Genomic DNA, 16,119 nt, shown 5'->3' on the forward strand with positions numbered 1-16,119 from the left:
GTTTCAAGGAGACAGCTCCTCGTTACTTCTTGAGTGACTAATAAACTCATCCTGACTTTTCTTTTTAACACCAAGTGCAAGCCATGCCCGCATGCCAAAACAGTAATGTAGTTAGGTGCACCAACTATCAAAAAATTATGAAGATGGTTAAGAATTCTGGGGAATCCATCACTAATACTCTGCCTTTTGCTCGGGGCAAAAAAACCAATATCCAAAACTTTGATTCAAGGTAAATTGACCTTTTTTTCCCCCCTCTTAGATAGGAGAACCTAACCTCATTAAATTTTCATAACTTAATGAATTTAAGGATTTGCTTCCATACAGATTTACTCTCTCTTTTATAAATCGCTAGGCTTCATAGCAGCATGAAATAGATATGAACAGGGTAACGCATAAATAAGATCTCTTCATACATTTGGTAATTAGTAGCATGCATGGGTACCCCTTTATCCTGGAGGCTACGATTTTTTTGGGTTTCAGTCCCTGCGTGTTTAATGGCAAATCAGCCTCAGGGAAAGGTGAAACTAAAAATAATTCAAGGACACTGAATTATTGAAAAATTGACAAAGCATCCGCAGGTTACTGATAATGGGGCAACCTTCTTGAACATCTACTGGTCTGATTTTGGCTCAACACCACAAAAAACAACAGAAAGTTCCCTCCGGTTGGGCCCAACACCTTCAGGAAAGGAACATGAGGCTGACTGCCATCTAAGGCAACTTAGATGACAGTTTGTGGCATCATAATCTGGCTCTTTGGGTTTGGAATGTTGGTTCATTGGTGGAACCAACATTCCAGGTGTGAGTTTCCAGGTGTGAGTTGCCTTGGAGGTGAAACGCCTTCAGGAGAGTTTTGTTTCACGTTCCACGAAAGGTTGGGGACATAGAATCTGAATCTAGGCCATGTTCAACTCCTCCTTTCTCGATACCTGCTGTTATGATGGAAACTGGTCACCAGCAGTGATGCTGATGCAGTTCGGTTGAAAAGGAGGCCTTTTGTGTCCGATTGTATTAGGGAGTGCTGGAACTTGAGTGGTCTGTACCGAGTATTGTGCTGTGTAACCAGAGGGCATACAACTTCTGGGCTTGATGAAGCAAGACCGCAGGCAGAAGCTATGAAGAAGGACTTTCAGTTGGCCTCATCAATGTTATAGCAAACTGGCTGTTGATTTATAAAATATGGAGGGACTTCACAGACGATGGAATACTGAGAATCTCCTCACACCAGTTATCAAAGTCCTTTGTGGACAAGACAGAATCAGAAAACTTGGGAAAAGCGAGTCCATAGCTATGGCACAGGCCACTGAGACAGTTCAAAACCTCTATTGTCACAGGTTGCAAGGAGTAGGTAAGAATTATACTATAATGCTGAATGTTTTAGACATTGTGGGGCCATCAATGTTGACGCTTTTCTTCTGTGTGTCATGGAGAGCTGAAACAACAGTGGCAGACCAGACTGACGATCCTAATGAATAAGAAATGGGAACAAAGAGTGTCCTCCAGCCTTTGAAGTCCCCCACTTCATAATCTCTCAGGCTCCAACTAATTGATGAATCTCATATTCATGTGAAAAGTGTATTTTTTATTTAATTGTTTTTTTATCCTGGCCATAGAGAAGTCGGTCTGGTGGAAGTTTATGATTATGTGGCCTGAAGCATTGATGTTGATGTGGTGGTAGAGGTGGATGGGGATGCTATCTGGACATGCTGAACTCTGTGACAGCTGCCCCTCATCACAAATCCAAAATGTGGTGGGGTTCATGGGAGAGATGCACCAGTATTATACATTTAAAAAGTGAAAAATATACGTTGTCAAATATTTTAGAGACAAACCTTTTTACAACTTCCATCACTAGCAATTGGAGATTTTGAAAACCTTCCACAGGCCGTCATGGAAGTGTGGGCTACCGTTTCAATTTCTCCCAAAAGATATATACATATATTATCTGTTTTCATAAAATTAAACATAGGGCCCAACACATCAAATCTGAAGAACCACCTCTCATCCGTTTTTCACTAATTTTACTTACGCTCTTTCCAGGCAAACCCGGATTCCCCGGTATGCCGTCGTTTCCAGGGATACCCTGAAAGAAGGAACTGAGGTTGAACTAGTTTGTTTCCAATCGAGGGCTGGCCACTCCCATCTCCACCAGTGGTTAAAGGCAGAGTCAAAGGGGCAGGGTCAAACAATGAAACCAGTTCCTTGTCCTGCCATATCTTGTGAAAATTACCAAAAAAAAAAGTCTTATGCCCAAATACGTTTGAATAGACATGGCTTTATCAATTCATTCCCCACTTGTGATACCTCTACTTACACCTTTGACTCTTGCAGCATTTTCACTTTATTTGAAGGTCTGTTTCTTTGAAAACATTCTTTAGAAATTAGTTAAATTCGTGTTTAAGCACTGAATAATTTTATAAATTTTCTGAACTTTAAGCCAGACCTTCAAATAACTGTTCATGTCTCGGCAGACATTACGAAAGCTTGCTCAGTCGCTTCCCATTTGGGTTAAAGGCTTGAAGCACCGGACGGGGTTAGTGTGTTTTATCAAGTTTGTTTGCTCCTTTTAACCTGGTTATGTTCAAGCTTTTGCAGACATACTTTTGGTTTATGGTCATTCCATATCCTACATGCACTTCATGGACCATCTAAAGAAGCGAAGCATGTAAAAGCCTTATTTTCAGTATGTACCCAAAGGCCCAAGCTGAAAGCCTACGTCATACAGAGATGCTGGAAAGTTCTCAGAGCCTTTCATGTTCTCTACATGTCTTTTTTGTTTCCATTTCAGACCCAATATGGTATTTATGACATCATATATTTTCACACACTGTATCCCACAATTACAAAGCCAATTCAGGCTATACATGCTTCTAACTTAAAATATGTTTTCTTGTGATTGTTCTGTCTGTTTAGAGTCCATTTTGCCTCAATTCATGACTTTTACATAATAGAGATGACAAACATTTGTCTCCTTATGAGGTCATGTTGGTGTACAGTGAAAGTGTTTTTCTCTTCTACAGATTTCTTTTGCTTTTTTGCCACTTTAACCTAAATACAAAAGCCTAAATGACAATTTCACTGTGGAACAAATAAGGAAAATCTACAGCAACTCTTTGTTGTTCACAGTGCTTGAATTCTGAGGCAGCTGCAGAAGTATAGAAAAAAAGCACAAAGGAGATTCTAACAAAACCCCACAAGAGAAGTAGTTCTTCTTAACAGACTTGAAAGTACTTTTGTGGATGCAATTGTGGAAAATTGTGTGAATATTGTTCAAAAAATACCTAATCCGTTGAGTCTAAAACAACACAGAAATGTAGAAAACATAAAAAGGGTTTGACAAGTTTCCATCAGTATCATACTCACAGTTCAATTCAGACAAATAGAGCAACTCCTGAATTGAACTAAAAAAAAAAAATAAAAAAAAAAACATCCTTATCACCATCCAACAAGCCCTCCATTTTACCTGAGGACCTTGGATTCCAGTGACTCCTTGAGGTCCAGGGGGGCCAGGAGGGCCTGGAGGTCCAGGAGGGCCCTACAACACACAAACAGAGACCCCAAATAGCACGACAGTAAGAAAACAAAATCCTAAACTGAAGACTTTTGTTTTCTTCTGGAGAAAAAAAAAAAAAAAAAGGAGAAAAAGGCTTCAAACAAAGCATAAGGTTTTTTTCAGACAATTTGGCTGGTTAACAGATCCGACCTGAGGCCCGGGCTGCCACGTGTTTGTTGGGGTTCCCGGGGCTCCCTGCGAGGCAAAGATAGGCAAAATCAGAGCAGCAAACGTGAATAGTGTGATGTTAAAAATAAATGTGAACAAATGTCAAGCAGAAATAACAGAGTTTTTTTTTTTTTTCTTCCCTTATAAATCTCCTGTTAAGTTATAATTAACCCTTTGTGTTGCTATACTTGGTCTTCTACAGCACGGTCCAGAAGTTTTCTTTGAATTTTCAGCACATCGTCATGTGTTTCTTAGAATCTGTGTGTGTTTTTGCAAGTGTGTACTCACAGGTCCACCCACAATTGCAGGCCCGGGCGGGATGCAGTTACACTCTCCTCGTTCCCCCTACAACATCGGTGTATAAATAGAGCAATTAAAGAAAGTTCAAGTAAGGCTGTTTTCTCATCGCTAAGCTCTGCTTGCACAATAGAATCATCATTCTGTCTGCAAATTAGTCCAAGAATATCCACTAATTTCTTTGTGATTTGTAGCCAATTGTCTTACTATCTTTTAATGTGGTCGTGATGAGCAGTTCTCCAAGATTTCTAGGGTTTACTACAGTTTTTCTTTGGACATTGGCTTTGGCAATAGATGGGAAGCATATGAAGAAAATAGGGATAAATTGAGTCATCATTATAGACTAATATTAAATATATGTGGCTTGTCATGTACTAATATATGTGGCTTGTCATGTACTATTGTCGTATTATTTATGACAACGGATGTTAGAGTATACATTCCGATTAGTCTATTTTTTTAGATTCAAAGAACTTTTTCAAAACAACAGGTGCTAAACATACTTTTCATTTATTTGAAATGTCATTTTTTCCATTATCTGTTAGCAGAAAATCATCATAATTAACAGAAATAAAGGTGTTAAAACATCCTCCTTTGTCTAAATAATCAACGTAATGTGTTTCACTTGTTGATGGAGTTCCTGAAATGAATGGACTTTTCAATAATATTCTAACTTATTGAATGGATCTGCATGTAAATGTTTTTTTTTTTTTACTTGTGTAAAAATATAATGAAATGAAGCACATTTTACAAAGAATGAACTCCTGACATATCTGATCCCTTTGGGTTTTGGTTGTGTTGTGACTCGGTACTACTACCCAGTCCTTTCAAAATACATAAAAAAAACTGTCCTTTGTTCCAAAAGGAATTCATTTCTTAAATGCATGCTGAAGCATTACATTTTCAAAATAATTGTTGTTCATGGTCAGCAGGTCTCAACTGGTAAATCCTTTATGTTTCGTTCATGAGGACATGTTTGAACAATTACAGGTTCCACTTTCAGAAATGCAATCAGGTAACCATGGTTTATGATTAAGTTAAAAGCACAAAAGTCAGGAACTTCAGAGGATGTTATTGCTGATTCTGTGTTCATCTAGCCAGGGTTTAATTGCATTTTCGTTGAAATTGTGTTTTTCTTGCTACTTTTTTGTCGTTTTTGCTTGTTTAATAGTTGATGTAAATGGATAGAGTCATGCTCACTGAGTAAAATTTCCTTTTTTAGGAAAAAAAAAGGATTTTTTTTTTCATTTATAGATTATTTATAGATAAGGTATCTATAAATAGATACTTTATAGCAATAACGTATCTATTCTCACATTTAAATTATCCTTCATTAACATCTGAGGCCCCCGTCCCACGCCCCGAAAGCTCCGCCTTCTTTAATTCTTCATCTCTCCCTTCCTCAGTGACAGTCTGAACCTGCAGCTCTGACTCAAACGGTAATTATTACACAGCGTCTCTCTTCAGGCCCGTAAAACGCCTCCTCTGCCAAGAATGGCACGCGTGTCACCTCCACTGATGCTTTATCTGTAGCTGCGGGACCGCGCGTGCACGGGCGCGTCAGAGTGAGTGCGTCTGTGACGCCGGGCACGGTCAGTGGAGGGTGTTAAGCCTTCTCTCGTGATTACCATCTGTTCCGCCCCCTGATCTTCAAACCCCTTCCAGTTCCTGTCATCCAAACAAAATGGTAGACTTACCTTGTCCCCCTTAGCTCCATGAAATCCCTGCAAGAGAAAGACACACACAAGCAGACACACACAAGGAGAAACACATGAAATTACTCTTTGTTGTTTCACGTGGAAGTGAGCTGAGTGCAGCTGAGGGGGGTAAGGATGAAATGGGAGCAGACATCGCCTCTCCTATGGATCGAGGCAGAAATCCTGGGTAATGCCTAAATCAAGAACAATTCCCCCCCCAAAAAATAAAAAAGCTCAAGGGAAACTAAAACTTCTAACCGAACCAAAACATTAAGTGTAGCTTGAAACTTCAGCTTCTTCCCTAAACTGCAAATGCACACACAGATAAACATGCAAATGGAACGAAGACGTAAAAATAGACGGAAACTTACGGGTGCGCCGTCAGCTCCTGGAAGCCCTCTGGGCCCAGGGGCTCCGTCTTTACCCTGCGAGTCGAAAGTCAGTCGCGTTGTGTGAGAGCCAAAATAAAAGGATTATAATAAGCCTCGTTACACCAATACGACATATTGAAATCTACCGGCGGTCCCGCTACTCCAAATCCCGGCGGTCCCTGTGGCCCAGGGAGTCCCATATCACCTCTTGAGCCCTGTGAACAAAAAAAAGACACAAAGCAAAGTTTGAAAAAAATGTTTTTTTTTGTTTTTTTATTTCTTTTTCAGATTAAAATGCCATAGTTTTAATTAAAAAAAATCTACCTTTTCCCCTGCAGGGCCAACAGAGCCTGGCAATCCTGTAACACCAGGGGGTCCCTCAAGAAATGAACAGGTTAGACCAGGTTATAAATGTGCAGCATGGTAAATACAGAATGTGAAGGTGGAAGAGAAACTCACTACTAGTCCTGGGAGACCTCTTGGTCCCTCAATGCCCTGGGAAAAACATTTTAAAAAAATGGAGCAACAAGAGAAGAAGCGGGAAGGTTTTTAATGTAAGTAACAGAGTTTTTTTTTTTTTTTTCTACAATTAATCAAGTGATTAGCTGCTGAGAAGTTTGTTCAACTTCTGAGAAGTTGAATAAATAAACCATCAGAGAACATTGATGGATTTTAAGCACAAAATGTTTAGAATCTTTTTCCTGTTTTGCCATAACGCAACCGTAAACCCAAGTGCATTTTCTGGGTATTTTCTGGGTACTACACGTTTCAGATTTTTACTTGTAAAAATAATATAATGTTCCTTCGTCTTCACAATCCTGTGCTATGTGTTGCTCTCTCTGATAAATGTGGAGAAAAAAAAAAAAAAGCAAGTCTTACTTGTGGTCCCGGAAGGCCCACTCCTGCAGCCCCAGCATCGCCCTGTTGAGTGCAAGATGCACCACAAATCAGAATGACAGCAGCATAGTAAATAAAGAAATAAAATCAAATCATACATATATATATATATATATATATATATATATATATATATATATATATATATATATATATATGTGTGTGTGTGTGTGTGTGTGTGTACAATTCACACCTTGCTTCCTTTGGGACCAGAGGGACCTTGCACACCTGGTAAGCCAGGATTTCCCTAAAGAGAACAAATGCAAACTGAGACTTTGAGCAGTTGAGCAACTCTCAAAGTGCAAAGCTAAAATTAAACTGAACTCCGGCTCACAGTTTTGCCAGGTTTCCCCGCTCCCGGGGACCCAGGATCTCCTTTTTCTCCTTTGGGCCCTGGCACAGCTACACCGTCACCCAGCGCCGTGCCAGCAGACGAGCAGCTAGTACATGAATCACCCTGGCAAAACAAACCCAAAGCATGATACACAAACCTTCAGGATGAGTCAAAGCGGCATATGTTTGGGAGCTGGGACCAATATGGCCGGTTTTTGAACAAAATATATTAACATCCCAACAGATTGGATTAATAGCGGTTTTAAAAAAAAGCAGACAAAGTCTACATTTTCAACTCGTGTTAATATTCCTGAATAAATCATCAAAAGAGGCAGATCAGACTGCGGCACGTAGAACTGAAATTTTCTGTTAGCTTGTAATTTTTACCTTCTCTCCCTTCAAGCCCCTTAATCCATCCTGACCGGGGTCTCCAGGCAAACCCGGGACTCCAGGGTCACCGTTCAATCCCTTGTCTCCCTGTTCTCCTTGCTCGCCCTGGTCGAACACAAAACACACAATCAGAAACCCTTCTGGTTTTGACGGGAGCCGTGCATTTTCTGTTCAAAAATAATAGAGCCGACAGAATGGAGCTTAGTTATCGACTCCTGATTTATTCATTTCTCTCAAATAATGAAAGTGTCTCCAGCCTCATTATTTCAACAACTGTCTAGTTCCACTTTGAAGTTTGGGTTGAGAGATTCCAGTGAATAAGGTAATATAAGGTATACTGGCTTTGTTTTTGACAGATTTTTTTTTTTTTTTTTTTTTTCTTAGATTTTTTTTTTTTTCAGGATGATAAAAGTATTCCAAATAAGTTTCGAGGTATAATGTGCAGCAGATGCTGGACTATTTGTACCCCAGCTGCCTGAAATATTAAAACAGTATCACTTCAACTGATCCTTGTGCTGGTGTTACTTATTCAAGACTCATTATCAGTGTCTCTCTCGCCTTTCTTGGGCGTTTAAATGCATGATTTAGAAAGTGTTTGGGCAATGAGTTATTTAAAAAGACCGACACAATACCCAGAAGGCTTGATTAGCTGGTTTTAACTTAGCAGCCAAAAAACAGGGCTCCGAAATGTTTGGAATATGTTTCTCAGGGGTTTGGGGTTTTAGCAGCCGGAGCACAAAGTGTGTAAATACACGTACACAATATAATAGAAAACGTACCTTTTCTCCCTTAGCACCAGACTGGCCTGATGGTCCCTGTTAAAAGTAACAATGAGCAATCACTCAGCTGCAAGCACGGAGCAAACGTCTGTCTGGTCACACTGAGTAAAAACCGTCGACACAAAGCGACGGGCAGAAGCACAAGACAGTTTAAACCGAATAGGTGGCAGAAGCCAAAAGAGATTTTTGTCTTTTACTATTTAGCTGCTGTTCTGTTGTTCGGCGAGATTCCCTGCATATTATGTTTGCACGATGAGCATCAGGGTGGATTTTGCCCTCGGGGTTGAAATCTTTCCAGCATCGTAAACTTTTCACTCTTCCAGATGGCGGCTAATCGGTTTTACTCCGTAGCAGAACAAAGAAGCTCGTCTCGTGGAATTAGCTAAAAATGTTATTTTGTGATGCCGGTTCAGCTCGTACACGCCGGACTGATTATTTGCACTTAAACTGGCTTATGACTGAGGGGACTTATCCGTGTTCTCTTTAAGCAGGGTGTATATTTCTCTTTGTTTAATGAGGATATAAACAACAAGGTGCAATAAAAACCACTGGCAAAGATCAATGACTGTGACTCGGATTAATACACTGTAGCAATGGCGTTAATCCATCTATTAGTACGATAAGATTCTTCAGGAACATTTAGAAAAAGTTGTTCTTCCTATTGATATTTTCAAAACAGATATACCTGTTTGCCTTCAGCTCCAAGTCCTGGAGGTCCAGGGGGACCTGGAGGGCCGGGTTCACCTTTTCTTCTCTCAAGCAGGCCACTCGGTTGACTACCAACCTCTGATGGCTGGCACACACCACAGTTGCCCTGCGGATGGACAAAGACTTAAAGTCGGTCTGCACAGCAACACGGGTAATGACTCCTTCAAACAGTCACACACACTCACCTGCTCACCCTTTGGGCCCGGCGTTCCCACACCGGGCTTCCCGTCTTCACCCTGTTGAAAGATCAGGAAGGAATCGTCACCTTTTTTCTTTTTCCCTCCATATTTCCACCATTTTGTATTTTTTTCAATAAGTGTTATATAAAGCTATCACAAAATATGCACATCTAAATGAATGACATTGTACAGGCTTGTACATAAAAACCAACCAGAATTATTAAAGGTCACAGAGGTCAGTCACAGCTTGTATTCGCCAACGCTTACATGAATAAATAAATAAATACTCTGAGGAGGAAATCTATTTTTCATGTTTTCAACTGTCCAACTGATGTGACTTTGAAATCAATCCAGACAATTTTACAGTTGCCTGGAATGAGTCATGTTCACGTCCTGGTAGCTCTATGGTAAAGAGCTTAGACACTTCCATGAAGTCGCCTCTGAAGTCAGTTGATGAAAGCACAAAAAGCATTGAATCAGGAATGGTGTGATATCAAATTTCATCAATAATTTAAAGGAACAATAAAGTGAAAACCACTAACATTTTCCATCTCACTGCTCCTATGAGTTAAAATCATTTTAATGACACCAAAAGTTACTTAGTGACTTTAGCTAGTGCAACATGACATGGGCAGACGTGGTGCAGAAACTAATGAAGTGACACCCGTCACTCTTGTTAAATCACGCTCCTTTAAAGCTACTAAAGCTACCATTGGCAAACTGCAAGCAGTGTTTCCATTAAGCAGCTGGCTGCAGGCTGTCCTTAGCCAGACTAATTAACCTGCTAATATCAGCTCCCAGCATTGTTCTATAAAAAGAGCAGGGCATGCTTTTATTTAAAAAGTACAGCTGAATTGAACAGGTTTCTAAAGATTACAAATACACTATTTGAAGGTTATACATTTTTGCTTAAGTTTACGTATCAAAATGGTTTGTTATAGGTTGTTTTTTTTTTAGGTTCATTAAACTACAGTACCATAACAAGTGTTTCCCATTTAACAAAAGTAGCCTATCCATTTTTTTCCACACTTAAATGTTTAGGATTATCAAAAATATATATCAAAGACAACTAGAATAAATTAAACAAGTAGCTGTCGAATTAAAAAACAAAGAAATCGATTCACTCTAATAAAAAGACTAAGCCACACTTAGAAACAGCAACCGCTATCAAACATATACAATAAACTGTCAACTATTTTTTCCAAGTCACTCCAGAGGATTTCTGGCACTCATTTCCTTTTCCTAATTGTTCGTACTCCAGTCAAATTGGAAGGATTGTGAGTATGAATGAACTTCTTAATCTCATGGCACAACAGCTTATCTTGGATTTTAGTCCAAGATAAGATGGACTAAAATCCAGCTTATCTTGGACTAATTGGGCCAAAATTTTGCCCCAATTTTCTCCAAACTTGACTGATCAGTTTTCAAGTCCCTTAAGTCTGTCCACTTAAAGGACAGTGGCCAGACATTATCCTTGAAAGTTTTCTGGTGGCTAGCACCATTTATGATTCCATCAAGGGTGGAAAGCAGCAGCACCCTATTTTTTTTTTCAATCAGTTGTCAACACAATTCTGTCACATCTTGTTTTCTAGGACATCCAAAAGCAGCACTGAAGTTAACTGCAGTGGTAGAAGTGCAAAAATATTCCCTTAAGTATCAAATGTCGCACAAGTTTATCAAAGTGTGATTAAAAATAAAACTAGTTTGAAAATGGGAGAAAGAGATTTCAAAAGCTCTTGTCAGGACTTAGAATTATCTGTATTCAGCTATTGTCAAGGAATGCATTTCTGCTTACTGCATAGTTTCAAACTAAATTGCATATTTAGCTGGGGGGTTTTTTTGTTTGTTTTTAGCCAAAGTGTCTTGGAAGAACTAGCAAAACAGAGAGAGGAGAGGACTGGACCTTTGTTACTCTGAGAATACAAAGGCAGAAGCAAACAAAAACAGCTAGAGGGTCTCCAACACCCACTTCACAACAGCCTTATGCTTCTGGATCACTGTCAAGTCAATCTTAAGCAAACTTTCTTATTATCTGTAAAAGGAAATTCTGTTCAACAATGTTTCATCTGGCCTGTGTGGAGACACCAAAACATAGCTTTTATTTTAATATTTACAGCTGTAAAGCCTGAATTCATTTGAAGAGTTCATTTAAGCATCCATCTCCTTGGACACAACATGAAAAAGTGCAAATAAAATGAGAAAAAAAAAAACAATTAGGAAAGAAAATGTAAATGTAAATGTAAAATGCAAAGTTGCGAAGGCTGTTATCCACTTCTCCTACCTTTGCACCTCTCTGTCCGTCCTTCCCCGCAGCCCCCCTCGGTCCTGGTTTCCCCTGTTTGCATGGCCACATTTCATTACATTACATCACCAGGTTGAGAAACAGAAAAAATAAAAAATAAAAAAATCAGATTCAAAGAACTGAAGCTGGACTCACCGGCTTTCCGGCAGCTCCCGCGTTGCCAGCATTACCCTGCAGAAAGGCAGAAAAAAAAAAAAAAAAGATCACTGAAATTCCCCATTTTGATAAAAATGGATTGCTTTTTAAATTGGTAATTCACCCCTCAGAGTTAAGTTGCACCCTATGGGCAGCTATGTCAGATGATATTGGTTTTTGAGTACCTTGGCTTTTTGCTAATAAGCTTCCTGCTGAGAAAAAAAATCCCTATGGGAGACAGTTTGGGGCCTTAAAATTAGTGCACCGCTGAGATTATCTTCTCGACGCAGTCATTAAGAGCCGTACCGATTGAATGGGGCTTCACTTATACAATCCATATTTATTACTTTGCAGCACTATGTCTATATGTCTATATATATATACACACACACAAGTTAACTACCTTCTCTCCTTTAAGGCCAGGTGAACCCACGTTTCCTGGCTCCCCCTGGGAAATAAAAAGAGGAAAATACGTTACTTTAATGAGGCACTTTTTTTTTTTTAACCCTAAAAACTATTTTCTTACTTGCTCTCCTTTCTGCCCAATCCCACGTTCCCCCTTCTCTCCCTTCTGCTGCAGAGTTTGAGTTTGGCCAACCGGGATGAACTTGGGTGGGAGTTCTCCGAGGGTAGGGCACACGGAACACTGTTCTCCCTGAAACCCACAGAACACATGTGAAATCTTCAGATGTCGACATCTTATTCTGTGACCTGCAGATGTGTTCTTGCAGTCAAACTTTTTCACGTTTTGTCCTGTTACAGCCACAGACGTCAAAAGCTACCACATAATGGTAAAATGTAAGAACAATAACGGCAACAATAAAAAACGGTTTTCAATTTTTTTCCAATGAAAACATGAATCTGAAATGTTCCAGGGAAAGATGAAAATCACACCAAAATAAATTTTAAAAACGGAAACTTTGTTTGGTTAGCTTGGAAAAGTCCTTTAAGAACAATTGCAAAGCTCCATTAAGTAATTTGGAAGCTATATCTGGCTGACAACTTAATGGAGAAAGCTTCTGAAGCAGAAGATATTTAATTTCAGGGGTAAGACAGACACCACACCAACCTTTTCTCCTTTGGCGCCATCTGATCCGCGTTCTCCCTGCCAAAACATACAAAAAGCACAGAATTCAAATTAATCCCGGCGCATGCTGCCAAGGCAGCTTGCGCAGCAATGTCGCGTCTGAACACGGCACTGGAAGCGTTGTGGTCACTGCAATTAGGCAGATGTCGATGCATATCGGTAAAGTGCGAGTGTGGGTGCAGCGTGGACTTGGGGTCATAGACTAAAGCTGACTGACTTTTGCAGTTGCAGACCTACATGACGTGATGTTCTGAATGTGGGAGTCTGAGTGGACTTTTCTTCTTTTTTTTTTTAGCATTTTGTGCAGTTTGTTTCAGCTAGTTTTGCTTGCATCTGCTCTGGGAAGGAGTGTTCACACAGTGCTGATGTTAGCATATCTGAGGAATGCAGATGAGCGTGTATAGGTCACACTTGAGCAGAATATGAACTAAGTACACATTCAAACAAACAGGTAAGAAACCCCATACCTTCTGTCCCGCTTTGCCATTTGCACCTTCGACACCCTGTCAAAGAAAAAACAGGGGTGGGGAAAAGGAAGTAAAAAAAAAAAATGAACAGATGTCAGGATGTTTGTTTGAAGGGAAGCTATACTCTAAGGTCTGTGAACAAGTTCTTTTTTTTTGTCTTTTTGCTTTCTTATGTTACATATTTCAGGTAATTAAATAAGTGAAATTGAGTTTAAAGGCTGATGGCCACAAAATACTTCCTCAAAAGTCTTGGGGATTATCAAGAATTTGATTCATTTTGGCACATGTGACGGATATTTATTTATTTTACTTGGTCAGCATGAATTACTGTCTCACAAAGGCCTTTACTTGCCAATATTCTCTCATCACAGAATCACGAACACTGACCTATCTGTGGTAAGTGAGGCCCTGCAGCTCTTCATATATCAATCCCGACTCTTTTGTGACCTCCTGGATAAGTAGTTGACGAAGAGTAATTTTATCCCTGCCATTTATTGCGAAGGTTCACAACCAGTCTACGTTTTTTTTTTTTCCTCTATGTATGAATAGTGGCTGCAAGTGGTGTTCATAGCAGTCTCAAAGCTTTAGAAATGGCCATGCAGAACATTTCTTTGTACCCAATGTGCTCTTTTTATTTATATATATATATATATATATATATATATAGCTCTAGCTGACATGGTTCTACTTGAGCTAAGTGAAGGTCTGACAGTAACCAATTGTGGAACTGGCAGGTAAAACCGAACCGAAAATATAGCTATTTTAAAAATTATCAAGGAAATTTCAACTTAAATGAAATCATTTCAAAGCACCTTTTTTTTTTGCATTCCGTCAGTATACAATTTCCGATGCCAACATCTTGTTAATGATCTGAAACTTTTAAGTATGACATAAATGCAAGCAAGAAAGAAACCTTTAAGGGGCGAAGACTTTTTCCAGAGCACTGCAGCTCTCCTTTTTCGTCTGCTCTACCTTGTTCTCTCTCTCTGCCTTAACCAGGTATGACAGATTGATGCTGGCACTATTGGAAATCGTTGCACAGAAAATCTCATAAGGCTAAAGATTTATATTCTATCACCCCTCCTCCACAAATCATTCCCCATTTCACCTGCTGGAGTAAGTGGGAGTTATAAAAGGTAAAAAAAAAAAAAAGGGGGAGAGAGGGAGAGGAAAGAGGGAGAGAGAGAGAGAGAGAGATAGAATTTGGACTCACTGGAGGGAAAGAACGAACGAACCCCTCGTCTTGGTGACTAAACTTTTGACAGCGTATCACGTCTTCTCCCGTTAAGCTGCCGCAGCGCCGCAAGAATTACAGGGGCACACACAACCCCGAGGTGGAAGTAAACGCTGCGCTTTTCCTCAGAACGATAAGAAAGATTAAATATACACGCCATCACACGAGCGCTCAGGGTTCAATTGTCAGCTACGACTCACACCCCTATCTACAGCTCTAATAAAATATGTAGCGAGATCATAAAAATGTAAAACGGAACATCCCGGCAGGTGCGGAATACATTACGCGGCAAGTCAAACTGGTGTACTTACGGGGAGTCCTCTCTCTCCGATCCCCGGCGATCCGGGCTCTCCTTTAGGACCGGGCTTCCCCTGCAAGCCGACGTCGGCTGGCAACACCGGGCACACTTCGCACGGGTCACCCTGAAGATTTGCACACAAATTAAACACGCGGCGTGTTGATCGGAGCGCAGGGACGTGCAGATGAAACGCTTAAGGATTGTGCTAATGTGGCATTATTAAACCTTCTCTCCTTTTGGACCTCCTGGGCCTCTTGGTCCCTGGGAAAACAACAGAATCCCTGTCAAACACTGATGTACCAGTTCGTCATTACAGTACAGTCTGTTGGAAGCCGGTGCATGCACTGCTGAATATCAATCAATGCTTAAAAGAGTCTCTCACCGGGTCTCCTGGCAATCCGTCTTCTCCTTTCGGTCCTGGGTCTCCCTGTAAATGGAAAGTTGAAACTGAATATGATAGCATGAAACATGAATTGATCTCATCAGTAAGGTTAGCTTGGAACTGGCAGCAGGATCCCCAAAAGAGCAGGAAAAGTTGGGCATGGTTCTCTCTACCCTTGTTCAATTAGCCACCATGGTCAAAATGTCTGCTTAATGACTACAATTTATTTTAAACAATAGATTCAGAAAGAAAACTACTCTTGATTTTGAGTGTTACAGCGAAGGTAAAGGTTAGAAGAAAAGAAAAGAAGTTGGACTAATTTAATAAACTATGTGTCACACAGACAAATGTCATAAAATTTGACTGTTTTCATGTTAACAACTACATTGATTTGGTTGTTATTATGCTACACTTTACATACCAGAAACTAGACCTTTTTTTTTATTTTTTATGGCAATTTATTGTTAAGGATGTAAAGAGATTATGTGGCACATGATAAAAAAAAATATTGAGATATGGTATTGAGTATTTCTATTCAACGTGAAGTATGTCTTGTGATGTGCTCTCCAGATTAAAACTCTGGCACAAACTACTGCTTATGTCCCATTGCATCTAATCTAGACCCTCCGAACGGGGAGGGATTTAATAGTGCTCACCACCAATTTGTTCCAATTCAATGTACCAGGAGTCAGAATTGAGTTGGTAAAAAGGAAATCAAATATTCTGCTTTCAACTCAGACTCAACTGTAAAAGCTCATCTTTCGGTCTAGATTGATTTCTTTTTTTTTTTTTTTTTTTACATTTTGGATGTCCAAACATCAGGACGTGAATGCGTTCACTGAT

The 16,119-nt window shown here is 39.9% G+C and overlaps 1 protein-coding gene across 1 annotated transcript in view; it reads right to left on the reverse strand.

The window, feature by feature from the left end:
* The window catches only part of col16a1 (collagen, type XVI, alpha 1), a 52,822-nt gene that overhangs the window by 18,389 nt on the left and 18,314 nt on the right, over positions 1 to 16,119 (reverse strand). Inside the window, exons 12-36 of the mRNA XM_015018158.1 lie at positions 15,277 to 15,321; positions 15,120 to 15,155; positions 14,908 to 15,018; positions 13,363 to 13,398; positions 12,878 to 12,913; positions 12,335 to 12,463; positions 12,212 to 12,256; positions 11,809 to 11,844; positions 11,653 to 11,706; positions 9,378 to 9,428; positions 9,170 to 9,298; positions 8,485 to 8,520; positions 7,703 to 7,810; positions 7,317 to 7,439; positions 7,176 to 7,229; positions 6,965 to 7,006; positions 6,545 to 6,580; positions 6,410 to 6,463; positions 6,232 to 6,300; positions 6,086 to 6,139; positions 5,715 to 5,741; positions 4,009 to 4,065; positions 3,703 to 3,747; positions 3,463 to 3,534; positions 2,029 to 2,082 (exon numbers count right to left, since the gene is read on the reverse strand). Of these exons, the coding sequence (XP_014873644.1) occupies positions 2,029 to 2,082; positions 3,463 to 3,534; positions 3,703 to 3,747; positions 4,009 to 4,065; positions 5,715 to 5,741; positions 6,086 to 6,139; positions 6,232 to 6,300; positions 6,410 to 6,463; positions 6,545 to 6,580; positions 6,965 to 7,006; positions 7,176 to 7,229; positions 7,317 to 7,439; positions 7,703 to 7,810; positions 8,485 to 8,520; positions 9,170 to 9,298; positions 9,378 to 9,428; positions 11,653 to 11,706; positions 11,809 to 11,844; positions 12,212 to 12,256; positions 12,335 to 12,463; positions 12,878 to 12,913; positions 13,363 to 13,398; positions 14,908 to 15,018; positions 15,120 to 15,155; positions 15,277 to 15,321 (1,539 nt within the window). The remainder of the gene's footprint in view (positions 1 to 2,028; positions 2,083 to 3,462; positions 3,535 to 3,702; positions 3,748 to 4,008; positions 4,066 to 5,714; positions 5,742 to 6,085; positions 6,140 to 6,231; positions 6,301 to 6,409; positions 6,464 to 6,544; positions 6,581 to 6,964; positions 7,007 to 7,175; positions 7,230 to 7,316; positions 7,440 to 7,702; positions 7,811 to 8,484; positions 8,521 to 9,169; positions 9,299 to 9,377; positions 9,429 to 11,652; positions 11,707 to 11,808; positions 11,845 to 12,211; positions 12,257 to 12,334; positions 12,464 to 12,877; positions 12,914 to 13,362; positions 13,399 to 14,907; positions 15,019 to 15,119; positions 15,156 to 15,276; positions 15,322 to 16,119) is intronic.

Source organism: Poecilia latipinna, unplaced genomic scaffold (genome assembly GCF_001443285.1).
Source record: "Poecilia latipinna isolate Pla-1442-1.1 unplaced genomic scaffold, P_latipinna-1.0 Scaffold2239, whole genome shotgun sequence".
In the NCBI taxonomy this organism is placed as follows: Eukaryota; Metazoa; Chordata; class Actinopteri; order Cyprinodontiformes; family Poeciliidae; genus Poecilia; species Poecilia latipinna.